Here is a 14,033-nt window from a genome sequence, read left to right as displayed (position 1 = left end):
GGAGAAGCAGCTGTGAGGAACAAAAGCAGAAGCAAAAAAAAAATACAGGCGGTATTTTGCATTCAACACACAACAAAAAGCTCTGTGCGAACAAAAGCACTCGTTTCCTCATTCCGCCGTTGGACTCCCTTCCTTCGCACGCGGGCGTTTGTGCAACAAGGTGTTGCCGATGACAAAGTTGACTCAATGGGACTCCGAAGTGTTTGAAAAGCAAGGAAAAAAAAAAAACTCACCCGCCGTCACCGTCATTTCGATGACCTGCGTGAGTCACAGTCTCTTTCCCTGAAACCTGCCTTGATAATACATGAATCATATTCAAGTCAACAAATGCACAGCGACCTATTGACGCCGCCTCCACCATTGGACCGCGCAGACACTTTTGATCAAGGGACGATTGCAAAAGGATCAGTACAGCGTTAAAAGAGAGATCATTAGAATGTACTGGAAGAGTTGAAGGCAAATGAGCCATCCGGCCACGTTTGAGCATTCGTCTGTTGCCATTGAACGTCTCAGCATTTCCATGGTTGTTTCTATTCGCACGTGAATACGATTTGGGCTCAGCATTCAAAGACCACCTTTGTCGGCGCAGACATTTATTTCCTTGACTCACATTCTAAAATGGATTACAGTAAAGCCCCCTCCATCGCGGGGGCTTATGTTCCAGACATAAGTCAAAATCTGCGATAAAGAAATAGCTTTATAAATATGACCAAAAAAATGTGAACCGCGATATAGCGGGGGTTGGCTGTACTTCCGAGGTCCATTCAGTCATGTTAGTACAAAGACGATTTGATGGCACTGAGGAAGATAACATGTGATTTTTGGGGGGGGGGGAACAAACCGAGTAAAGCAAACAAAACTAAAGTGACTTTGCCTTTTGAATTTGGGGAAACAAACCCAAGTTGAGGCCAAAGTGGAGAAAATCAAGGCTCGCTGCGGTTTGTTTCTTTCCCCTCGGATCACAAAAGAAGTCGTCGACATATCATCACTGATCGCCTTCGCTCCAACATCACAGCGTGCGCACAGATAGATTGCATCAGGGGGGCAACTGGGCAAAGATATTTGCAATTAAAGAAAGGACAAATTCAGTTCATACGCCATTATTAAAAGCAATATTAAATCATCATCAAATCCGTTGAAGCCAGACATCCACAACAGGTTCCAACATCCTTCTGTTGCATTTCACCACCGCCATCATCATCATCAACATCATCCTAAAATTTAATATTCAGACAACACCCCAACCAAGAAAGACAAGCAAGCTTTGTTTTTGATTGACTTCGATCGTGTTTTGCTTTGAAACCGGATTATTTCCAAGGATCCGTTCAGTCGCACGAGTACAACGACCGGAGCGCTGCAAGGCTTTATTCCACACGGCAACTATCATTTAAGAAAAAAAAGACAAACTGCTCGCAAAGTCTCCTGTTGCCATTTGACTTCTGTAAAAAGTTAAGTGTAAAAGAAAATAGTAATAATCACCATAATTGGAGTCGTTTTATAAAAGGGAGAACTGTCAAGTTTTGGGGCAGAACGGGACAAAAACCAAGAGTTGGCTTTTAGTCAGCACAAGAAACATTCAAAAAAGGTCTTCTTACCATCAACTTGGACGCGCAATAATCCAGCCACCAGGATGAACGCGAGTGGACTCATTCTAGCATATTCGAACATCCACGAGTGGCGCGCAAATCCTCCAATTCAGCGCAATGGGGCAGGGCAAAAAAAAAGGCTGATTTATTCCGCCGAAAAACTGACAAAATGACCGTTTGTGTCCGCACAAATGAGAGGATCCATTTACAAAAATGACAACAACGCTAACAAACAAAAAAGTAGGTCACTCGGCTACTCGGACTTCTCGGCTTGTGGCGGCGATGACGATGATATCCCACTCGCCGGTCGTCGCGGGGGCGACCCCCGCTCAAGCCCGCAAGCCCCGCGGAGCACCCCAAAAAAAACAAAAAGAAAAAAGTCCGCGCGAGGCTCCCGTGCGCGCTTCTCCTCCTCCCGTCACACGCGGCGATCGTCGGCGGCGGCGACGCACGGCGCGCGCATCAACCGCAACATTCCCCAAACAAAAGCAAACAAGTTTTGGTTGTTGGGGTTTTTTTTTTTAAAACACGAAAACGCACCCTCCCTGAGGGGGGGGGGGGGAGGAGTGTTGGGGAGGGCTGTTAAGTGGTAGGGAGTCTTATCAGAAGAAGAAGAAGAAGAAGAAGAAGGAGAAGAAGAAGAAGATCCTCCTGCCGGTGTGCCGCCTCCTCGTCCTCGTCCTCGTCCTCCTCCTCCTCCTCCTCCTCTTCCTCCTCGGACGCACGCAGCGGAAGCGGAGAGGAGGGATGCGGTGACAGGCCTGAGGACCGGCAACGCGGAAAAAAGGTGAAAGGAGGCAGGCTGGCAACTGCTCGCATCTCTACTCAAGGAATCCAGGTCACATCTGGGCAAACAAAGCAACAACGAGACATTGGACCTCTTTTGGGGACCATTTGTCATTTTATGCAAATAAATGACAACATTTTGGGTTTTCAGTAATCCATAGAATAAAAAAACCCAACTCAAACATGTACTGGCCGCACCTATAGATACTTGGAGACCGCTTTTTTCCTGTGCTTGTGTCAACATCCGACGTTTCCAGAAAAAGACACTTGACTTTTTTTTGTTTTTTTGTTTTTTTGCATCTTTAACGAAGATTCGTTAGCATAAAGTCATCATGTGGAGTGCTTGCTGATTTTTAGCCGCTTCAAGTGAATCGCTTTGTCAAGAAACTGCATTGCAGGTGACGTGCGAATGTTGAGATATTAATGATCACCGACTTGATTGACCAGGTGTCATCCCAAACGCGCGCCAAAAGATTGCATTAAGCCTCCAATCAGAAGCGTCGGCGTTATTATCATGATTATTTTTGGCTGGCAGACACATCGAGGCAGCAGTTGTGACACAAGCTGTTGAGGTTCACAGAGAGGGGGGGGGGGGGGGGGGGGGGTGTATGGAGGGGGGGTGGTGATGGCTGCGGTGCATGTGGTCTGCCCAGCAACCTCCTTCCCATGATACTGAACTGTGAGCTCCCCCTACTGGTGATACTACCAACAACGCATAACAATGCAGAGAGCTCTGTCGAAAAATCTCTTGAGAAAAAGAAAGAAAGAATTCAATGTATTCAAATGTTGCTCAATTTGACGTTGGCAACAGGCTTAATATTGCGGAACCGCACTGCATCAAACTGAGATGCGCTTTCCAATCTTGGGGTGACCTCGTTGATCTGCATAATGGATTTTTTTTGCCTTAAAACAGTACCACGATCAATTTGGAAACAACAACAACAAAAGCGATTGAAGTGTGGATGTTCACCTTTGACCTAAGAGATGAGTACATGCCCGGTTTGTTTGGAAACCTTTTCAGCCCTTTAACAACCACAACAGAAATGTGGACATTTTATTTCCTCAGGGCAGTTAAACCCCCCCCAAAAAAAAAAAAATTAAGCATAATCATGGAAACAACAGTAAGAAAGGTTACTTTTCTTTTTTTAAAGAAATACACAGCTCAAAGGTTTGGGGACACAAGTACAAATTGCTGTATTTTTTGGATCAATGAGTATAATAATACTTTTGAACCTATGCATGTACAGTCAACACTGCAAAAACTATTCAATATTACCAGAGTGACGATTTCTACTCTTTCTTCATCTCAGCATTTGAGTTGTACAAGAATGTCTTAAAATACGCGGTCAGTCCAAACTGTTGAGCTGACGTGCATGGCAACGACATTATGATCATTCAAGCCAATCATTGTCTTTCTTAAAGTGCTTTCCTGATTGGCCGAGCATGAGTTCAAGTGTTCATGAAAGCTCTTCAATCACTTCTGTTCATTGTACACATCAAATCCATTGTGGCGTTGTGTAGAAAGGCAAAGAAAACCAAACCGAACGGGTAATGGCATGTCAGATACGATGTCGATACACAAGCATCAATTATGGATATTGTCAAGAGTTTTTAATGCGCCGTTGCTCGTGTTCATGCTAATATCGTATGACATCACATCATTTTCATGTACACCGCCCGCCCGCCGGCAAGCGAGTTTCTTCTGAACAAAGATGAGCCGCACAGGAAGTTGAAGCCGTTAAATAAGATGAAAACCTAATGCCTCGATATCGGAACATTTAAAACAAAAAACATTCAATTCAATAGTCATTCAATTACTTGAACATGTATTTCACATTCGTCAAATAAAAAATTGTAACTAAATAAATGTTTGAAAGTGTTTGGAAAGATGACTTGCAAATGCATTGCATTAACAAGTTAAATACAACTGAAATGTACTTAACTCAAAATAGGTTTAAGCCACTGTCACGTTCTGAAGAACAGTTTGTACATTTCTTTGAGTGATTGTTGGCATGCCGCTGGAGGGAGCCCACGTGCCACACTTTGAGAATCACTGGTCACGGAGTTTTTGCTTTTCCTGCGTCGGTTCACGATTGACTCCCGAGTTGATGTCATGACATTTTTATAAGTGCCAATGTTCATCGTTTAAAGCTTAACTAGGCAACAAACCACGATTCCAAAACGGGTTTTAATATCGTCTCAAACTCCTTTAAAATCAATGGATTATAGCTGATTTGATTTCAAAACAGTCAACAACTTTTCTCATAACTTCTTCTGCTAACAAGCCAGGCTAAACTTAGCCCCTCCCCAGCATACAAAGCTCGTCTCTCATCTCGATGGATCACTTCACCACACTCCCTTGGTAGCAATGGACTACTTTCCGATACAAACAGTTTTCAGTGAACATTTGCCAATATGTGACACACAAAAGAAAAGAAGAAAAAGAACATGCAAATCGCTGAATTCCTAACCCCAGTGAACCGCAAATACATATGCAAGTGATGATTACTGCATTATTCTTTTTTTGGAGTATGCGAAAGCCCCCCAAGGGCATTGTAGTAATTACAAGCAAGGCGATTTCAATAGGGTCCCCACACTTCTATGCCCGGGCCACTAACAGAAGTCAAAGCAGACAAAAGATAAGAGCTTCACAAGCATCGCTGACATTTTCAGATGTGGCCGTGTTATGATTTACGCCACGGAACAAAGCCCTCCGCAGTCAAAGCGAATTCGCTCGGGGCCGCGCTGTGAAAATCACCCTCTTCCAATAAAGCACACGCAAGCGCAACACCGAGGGCAACCGCTTCTGTGGCCTTCAATAACAGCTCTGACGGGCGAACAAGGATTCTTCTGTTAAGTTTGCACAGTGGCGTGTTGCAGCTCGCCCCGCAAAGGTGACAAAGTTGTCTCGTCTGCTCCTCGTTGCAGCCCGCTCGGAGCATTCGTTTGTCTTTAGCGAGCTGGAAATGTTCAACGTGCGAACACAAATCTAGCGTGCCGTCCGTTGTCGGGCGGATACTGAAATCGTAAATATTCCGATACCAGCGCTCCTGTCTAGATTGAAACTCATTTGGTCAAATTCCCGAGAAGGACAAGCCTAGAACTTACTGTAGCCAAAATGGCTGCTCCAGGCCAAAAGGGCAAACTTCCTGTTCAAGTTCCAGCAAGGGTCTTCGGCTACGTTCACACTGCAGGACAATTCCGATGTTCTTTGCTTGCCCAGATGTGACGTTTACAATTTTTACAATTCCGATTTTTCCAACGCTGACCCTGCCCTCTTTCATTTGTGCACATAAATCAGATCAGAACGATCAGGTCGCGTCATCGAAAGGCGAAAACCGTCACAATTGTTCGACAAAACAGACACACGTGAAAAGCAATGGCTGACGGAAGGGCGAAACAGAAAAGAAGATGCGTTCGAAGTGATAAGTATAAGGGAGGACTTGCGTGAACACACTGCGACTCGTGCAGGGCTCGTTTCGCCGGCCTGCCCAAAAAGTCAACAATTTGTGCAAGAGCAGTGAAAATATATTTGAGGTGTCCCAAGTCAACCTGCACCCCCCGAAATTGGGAAAAAGTCTCAAGGACCCATGGAGAACATTGAAAGGAAGACGGACATTTTACAAAATCCGCCCAATGGAACGAAGTCACACTAGCCAGATTGGTGGCGCCGCATGGCAAAGATTTCCAGCCGACGCCTTCTAACGTGGGCGTGGCATCGCCTCCAAGTTTGCTCATCGTCTCAAGGATTCTCCGAAAAAGATTTGCCTCCCGACCCCACTTAGACCGATCCATAAGAAATTGGGCGGACGCGTCTATCAGAACAAGACGTGTGAAAAAGTCTCGTTGAAGTCAGCGATTTGGGGAATTATTCAAGTGCTCATTCTGCGACTAAGAAATTTGAGGTCCGTTCGGAACCAGGCGTCCGACACAAAGTTTGATCATGCCTTCAAGGATTTGCCATGCAGAAGGGGCGCCTGTAGCTTTAATTTTACTTGACGTCGTATCAGTCGGCCATCACGTCTCATCAGTGTGGCTGATGGAAAAAGGGAGGGGGATTGTCGAAAGGTCATTTAGTAAGACGAAAAGCTGGCCTTCGAACATAAACAATGGCGGGTACGGCTGCACTGACGGAAAAGTAACTAGAGTGTCATTCTCCCCCCCCCGACCCCCGCGAGCACCGCCTTTAATGCGGCCAATTCAATCAGGGCACGAGCGGCGGCGGCGGCGGCGGCTGATGTATTTCACCGCTTCCGAAATATCAGCAAATGTGGATTTATTTTCATTAAAAAAAAGCCCAGACATCAAAATGAGATGTGTGTCCTCTGAGTGTGATCTTGTGCCCAATAACTATGAGAGTGTCAGCCTCAGCATTTCCAAACAAACGGGGTTTTTCAAGCGGCCGTGAATTAAGGCGACTTCACCGATTCAATTCCCAATGGGGATCATTTGCTAGTTTTACCTAATCATGGCACACGCATTGTCACTTTGTTGCTAAATGATGTGTTTGTAATCAGATGAAAAGGAAGAATGAAATCACTCCCTATTGTTGCGCTCGTACCATCTGCTTACGTATCGATGGATCCCGGGCGGGTCCTATTCATTACAGAAACCAAAACCTTGATTGATTTATTGATTGATTGATTTATTTGAAGACACTTAGAACTTGACTTGCTGGTGCGTTTTGAATCGCCGTCCTGCTCCTTCAGAATATTCTGGTCAAGATCATAATTCAGGGTTCTATCAATCACAGCGAGTCATCCAGGTCCTGAAGGGGCAGAGCAGCCCCAGCCCATGACACTACCTCCAAGTTTGACCGTTGCTAGCATGTTCTTTTTCTAAAATGCAGTGGCATGCGCTGCTCAGACTACACGAATGTAACCTGATTTGAAAGCGACAGACACCTCGCAGTCAAACATTCACTGTCGTGGCTGCTCATTTGCGTTATGAGTGACGTGATCAGCGATTGCCGAATTGGCGTCGAAGACAACTCACAACCACAACGCGGAAAGTCTGCCGTGTCAGAGTTTTGGGAGTTTTTCCGCATAGATGACATGTCCTCCAATTGTTCCCAGACATCGACCAATCGTGTGACGTAGCGCACAAATCCCGGGATTCCCTTACCCGTGCCCTCTCTCTCTTTTCCGCCAAGCTATTTATGGTCCCGGCCCGGTCCCGATCCCCTTGCGAATAGCGGGGTTCCGCTGTATTCACATCGGTGCGATAGCATTTCAAACAGCTTAAGAAGTTTGACGCACTGCCGAAAGCATATCGCTAGCCGCGACGTCCATTGGACGGAGGACGAAGTACGCCGGGTTTGCTGCGGGACCACAGTACGCCTCTGTATGAATGCATGAACAGTTTCACCCCGAGCTGTGTGACTTTGTGTTGTGTTTAATAGATAGAAGCCTCGCTGAAGATCCATAGAAGTTTTGCAGAAAAACAATGGAACCGTACGACAGAGGCGGCATGTTCCAGCATATGTTTGCAGGTGCGATCCCAATGAAAAGCCCAAACGAGAGGCTGTTGCGATGAGATGTGCGCTTGCAGCCAACCTGGGGACGGTGGGGTTGAGAGGAAAGTGTTTTTAATTGTGTGCCAGGTCAGAGGTTCAGGTAGCGGCATCACTCATGATCAGATGGGAGTGGTATTTGGGGAGCTCTTTCATGGCCGAGTATGCCTTCACTGCGATGATTAGGAGCTGGATGTCGGCGGGCGGTGGTGGAAGGGGGGGGCGCGAGGGTGATTAATGTAGATGTCGGTAGCGGCCCTCCCTCTTGCGCCGCCTCCCGGCATCCGTAATGACACCTGGGGAAGGCGGAATGGGCCCGAGCCTGCTGCCCGGGGTCCCTGAGCTGGGCACGATTCTTCCCCATGATCCTCCTCTGTCAGCAGTCCTGTCAGCGGGCTCAGATCCGGGGGCCTTATTAATGGGCCCGCACGTCCGACAGCGATATTAAGCTGCGCCCTGCACCGCGCTCTGCAATAACACCCACACGCACAAGCGGCCCTGTGTGGCACAAAGACACTTTTAGATTTTGAACGTTTGCAGATTGATTTGAAAGCAGTCCGCGGATCTGTTGAACGTGTCATTTCCCAGCCTTTGATCCGCACGACGGTGGAAAAGTGACAAACCTCTCCCTCACTGAGACGCATTGCATCGCCGCTCAGGACGGAATTAGATCCATGCGCAAAGGTAGATTGCTACGGTGTTTCATTTCCACCCACGCGTATGTAGCACGCGGAACACGTCGCATCTGCCAGGACTCATCGGCTCGATCTGTTTTTTTTTATGTTTATGTCTACGGTGGGAATATGACGCATGGACGTGATACACGAGACAAGTTTGAGACACAAAACGCAGCATGTGACATATGAGATTTGGGTGGAGAGACGCCTCAGTTAGCAGGACTGAACGTTAATATCCTGAAAACCACAGCAATCGTATCAAATATTACAGTTATACAGTGGAACCTCGATAGAATGGACAAATAGGGGCGGCGGGTCGTCCGATGGAGCCGATAGCCCGTGACATTGAAGCGCACTTTCTTTGAGGCCGTATGCACCCACATTACTGTACAGTACATAATTATTGTTTTTATTGCTTTTTTCGTGGCCTAAAACGCCCAGTACACTACAAAGTTATTTAAAATAAATATGAAAAAAAACGCTTCCATGAAATTAGTATCAGGTCTCATTTTTATTGACCATTCCGGGAAGGACCGAGTGACTATTGGTCAGGGTTTAAAATACATAAAATAAGAATTTCTTCTTGGGACTCCCTTGTGGGAGTTGAAGTGAAGGTGCTGGGATTTGTCCAAAAGAGAGCCTTCAAACCAAAATTTCACCAATGGGTCCTTGAGACTGAGTTCCCTCAGTGATAAATTCATCAGAAGAATACAAAAAAAAAAGAGAAAAAAAACACAGTGAATGTCAAGCTCCATCGATTTGTGCCGATTTTGAACCTTTTCCTGATGGAATGTAACACAAAGGACAGGTTTTGAGGGAGGGGGGGGGCATTTGGTAAAGAAATGTGCCTTTGGGGAGCACAAGTGAGCACAGTCCAGCTGGAAGATGTTGAGATATTTTACAAGCGCAAATGCGGGCCGGCCGGGATTCAGTCGTGAAGGACAAAGAGATAGAAATCACTTCTCAAAATCCAGACGGAGACGTTGAAAGGTAGCACTCCACACCACACGCGAAAGGCTAATGGGATGTTTTGTCTCGACTGGACATTTTTCGATGAACTTCCTCAGCGTGTTAGCCTGAATTCAAGGCCTCCTCCTCTGACCGCATCTTTGGAATTTCCCCGTTAAGGTGAAAAACAGCCTTTTTGCCGACACTAATGAGCTGACCTACATTCCCCTTCCCTCCGACGCTTCTGCTCGAAAGCCATCACGACTGTCCTCCCTCGGCCTGAGAGAAACGGACCTCGATAACGCCGGCCGTCACAGGACGGGATAAACAATGGCTGAGCGATGGGCGAGCCAGTTTGCTAATGAGCGAGAAGTGAAAAGTCTTGGAGGGAACGAGTGGGAAGGGAGGACGCGAGCCACTGGAGTATCTCCCCGGCATCCTTATCAGGAAGCCGACGGTCTTCCCACACACAACCCGCAGCTGCGCACCTCATCAAGCGGGGCGCCGAGGCCTCCGCTCGCTCATTTAGTCGACTAAACAACTGAAAAAGCGACACGCTGGGAGTCGGCGGCCGACGGTTTCGGATGCGGTCGGACGCTATTGCGCTACTCATCAAGACGGCAAAATCGCCCACCGGGGCCGAATCGGGCCAACCTGTCTGAGAAGAAGAGTTGCGCAACGGACGAATGCTCCTTTTAATGCCACGATCCACGTAAAAGAGCAAATAACGATCGGTTGCTAAAAAGACTCTACAACACATATAATAGCATATGCATTACAATAAATGCATTCCAGTCCAGTGGCCTCGATTCGGCCTGGACGACTGAGAATCTACACAGACGGCGGAATATGTTTTGGATAATGGATGCATTAACGTGACATTTCAAATGAAACTGCAAACTGCGAGCAGTACGTTTTCCCAATAAGTGACAGTAACAATATCACAGCTTAAATCTTTTCTTCCTAAGAAAGTGAAATAAACAATGCTGACAATTGCGGCAGTCAAATGTTCAATTATTACGCTGAAAAAACTGAAATATAAACGCATTTTTATAAACGTTATCATTGCTATGGCTAGATCGGAAGCGCTCGGGAGAGGTTATAATGTTGCTGGTCACTTTTATTTAGTTTTTGTAAAGATATATATTCATGTCGGCGTGATGCCGTTTAAAAATTGCCAAAAGCTGGCCATGAGTATCCCCTTGCCTTGCCAAAGGCTGAGCTGCACTGTGTTTGTTTCCGGAGCAGACGTGTGGCGATAACACTTCCGATCGCTTACCGAACACCTTCCATGTGAGAATCCAGTCGAATCCTGTCCCGTAGCAAATGTCCCGTACATTCCACTGATGCCACGGTGGAAATGACATCCGACCTTTTACGCCAAAATGAAAAAGGTAAATAAAACATGTTAGGTTGTCAGTGTGGTGTCGTGTGACATGTGGTGGTCATCCATTTTGAAGGAAATTGAAGTTCTTGTAGCTGTAGCTGCGGGTGCAACACGGCACCGCGGAATCACAGTGACCCCACGTACAGTGAAAAGCCGTAAAACCTTCATTCACTCAAAGCTCCTCACTGAGTGCAAAATATCGACGGCTAAAATTGAGGCTTGTGCTGCTGCTGCGCTTAAAACACAACGGCACGGCCCCTCTCGCCGATCCATCGGAGCTTCGGCTTTAATCGTTCCCCCGAAGTGGAAAGTGATTTAGAGCCCCGGGTCAGAGTCATTTGGGCTCCCCCCGCCCGCCTCTTTGCGACCAACACTGCACCGGGGGACACTGTGACCTTTTTGCGGAACAATGATAGACACCCCCCCCCCCCCGTGCTCCCACGGTTCCCCTTAACCGCCGTTCAGACAAACATTAAATAAGGTGGACTGTACTGACCTCTTCACAAACACACACACTGTGACCGAAAACCACATCTTCCAATTGCTTAAATAAGAACATACATATGAATGAATTCATTCATAAAGTGAGAAAAATAGCATTGTTTTACAGTATATCACGTTTGCCTCTTCGTCTTCTTCTAATGGAAACCATCTTATTGGTGCACTACTGACACCTCCCGATATTGTCCTTCCGCTGCGTGCTTCGATGGCGGCCTGATGTTGTGAAGTCTTGCCCAATCGAAATAAGCACATATACTGTAAATAATCCACAAAGTCAAAGTCCCCTTTTTTGTCTTTCAACCGACTGTATCACACACAGTAAGCCGGGTCTGTTCTGGCGGCGTCCCTCAGGGCCACGGCGGCCTCGTACCGGCCTTTGGGACTTCGCTCTCTAATTGCTGCCTCATAAGCAGCAAATCCACTTAACAGCAGCAGCATATTGATCGCTGGCAGACACGAACGGAGGCGGCCGGGCACCTCCCGGCCCCGGGTTGCGGGACGAGGGCGGGACGAGGGCGGGGGGGGGGGGGGCTGGGGCGTTTACAACCTGAGGGACAGGGTCCCCGCGACAAAATAAATACCAAAAGAGGGTCAGAGTGATACAATTACTGCTCTGCAGCCCTGACCCCAACTGGAGGTGAACAATAGGCGGCGGGACGAAGCACGTGTCATTACAATTTGCTTCAATAATGAGCGCTGAAGAAGCACTTTCCCTCCGTCCCAGCAGAGCCATTACGACAGCGAGCGGACTTCGCACCGGGACACAAACACACCTGCGAGCTTACGACGCCACAAACACATGCCTATAAATCTCCAGTCGATACAACAGTGCTGCCTGTCATAGTCATCCAAATTTCTCAGGATACAATGTAGCGTCAACTAGAATGGACCCTTGTTTATGCAAAAAAAAAACACAATGGGGAAGGAAACAAAGTATGCTGGTCAAATGATGTACTACTACCGGGTATTCGTGATAACTGCCACCTTGCACAAGAGAAATAACCAGAATGAGTCCACAGTCCCAAAAATCCACAGCCTGGCACATGCATTTCGTCTAATTAGGAACACCCCTCGCTCCTTGTTTGGGATAACCGTCACCTTTGCACAGTAGAAATCAGAAGAACAACCGGAAACAATAGACAGTCCAAAAAAAAACCCCCCAAATCCACGTCCGACGGAGCTGTCATAACTCATGTGATTCCCAATTATTCATGACAATAGAAATAATCAACTCAAAAAAACATATGAAAATAGAAAAACGTCAATTCTGCATTTCCATTCGTTTATTTGTGCGCCGATTGACGGAATGAGGTCAAGAACGAGGAGATTAGCGGCGCTTCCATCAAAGATGATTATCCTCCTCGTCGGTACGGCGAAACATCAAAGTCGAAAGCAATCAAGATTTTGTATTTTTTAATTCGGTAATCTGCCTTCACGCGGGACTAAACGACTCTTCTTCTCCGCCTTTGTTGTCTTAATCTGTTTTATTTTCAACCCCCGCCGCCGTATTAGCCGCGCCTGCTCCTCCGGGAGTAGCTTCTTTATCCCGATCGCAGCAATTCAAAAACGGCACGATGGACGCACACTTTCGTCGAAACCGCACGACTTGTTGACGAGTGTTAATGAAACCACGGAACAGACGCTATTTCTCCTATAAAACGGATTGGATCGAGAAGCGATGAAGCCGTAAAAATCCGACAAAATGGACCCCAGCTCGGCACTATTTGCCGTCTGGCATCGTCTTGCCATCCCTAGAAACCTCTTCCTGTTTTCCTTTGGCCGGCGGGAGGACATCGAGTGATTTCGAATGAACGTTTTGGTTTCGACCATTACCGGCTGGTCTGATTTCCTCGGTGACGAAATACATGGAAAGCAAGCGCCAACGCAGCTTTTCATGAACAAAGCGCCTCGACGTGTTGACGTGTCGCCCTGTTGCCAACAGTGGCGGGAAGTACCCGAGTCTTTTGCACTCGGTTACTTCGCACCGCAGTAGTATTTCGTCCAACGCAAGTAGGCTTCTCAGGTCTGTGTGTACTTTACTGCCAACTTCAAATCCATCAGCGTCTGGCCTTCAGAAATGATCGGTTTAATCTGACAACAAAAAAACCCAAAAAAGAAATCAAAAACACACATTCAAGTCGGGTATCATTTTCCCCGTCATTATAGTTAGCTGATTTACCATTTTTCTTAGTTAGCTTACAACATTTGCAAAATGGGAACACGTTGTTTTGATAGCATAAAAGTCGAGCCAATGCTAGCTAGCTCTTAAACAACAACATGTGACGTTACGTGACTTATTTTTCTGAATAAAAACATAGATTATTTTTATCGCTGTGCAAAGTTGTCAAAACAGACATATATGTATATATGTATATATATATATATATATATATATATATATATATGGATATATATAATTGACAGCAAAATTGTATTTGAACTTTTGCACACGTGTACACTTCAGTCCGTATTTTTCACTTGTACTCAAGTACAGGAGCTTAATCGGTTCAACTGAGTATCTGTCCTTCTACATAAGTAAAGCGTGTAAGTCCAATTTTTGTTCCAGCTCTGGTTGCCAATGAAGTGTATGGGGGAAAAAATGGCCCTTTTCTTCTTTTTCTTTCGTCTTCTGTCTT

At 46.4% G+C, this 14,033-nt stretch overlaps 1 protein-coding gene across 9 annotated transcripts in view; it reads right to left on the bottom strand.

The window, feature by feature from the left end:
• robo2 (roundabout, axon guidance receptor, homolog 2 (Drosophila)) overlaps positions 1-14,033 on the bottom strand; it is a 298,134-nt gene that overhangs the window by 191,853 nt on the left and 92,248 nt on the right. The window contains exon 1 of one of the 9 annotated variants that reach the window (XM_061781157.1): positions 1,596-2,600. The exons of the other annotated variants lie outside the window; for them this stretch is intronic. Within the exon in view, the coding sequence (XP_061637141.1) occupies positions 1,596-1,668 (73 nt within the window). The 5' untranslated portion in view covers positions 1,669-2,600. Of the gene's footprint in view, positions 1-1,595; positions 2,601-14,033 lie in introns of those variants that run through there. 9 annotated transcript variants of the gene reach the window in all.

This window comes from Phyllopteryx taeniolatus, chromosome 8 (assembly GCF_024500385.1).
Source record: "Phyllopteryx taeniolatus isolate TA_2022b chromosome 8, UOR_Ptae_1.2, whole genome shotgun sequence".
Classification (NCBI taxonomy): domain Eukaryota; kingdom Metazoa; phylum Chordata; class Actinopteri; order Syngnathiformes; family Syngnathidae; genus Phyllopteryx; species Phyllopteryx taeniolatus.
Note: the sequence above shows the minus strand (reverse complement) of the source record. Positions and strands in the feature narration are given on the sequence as shown.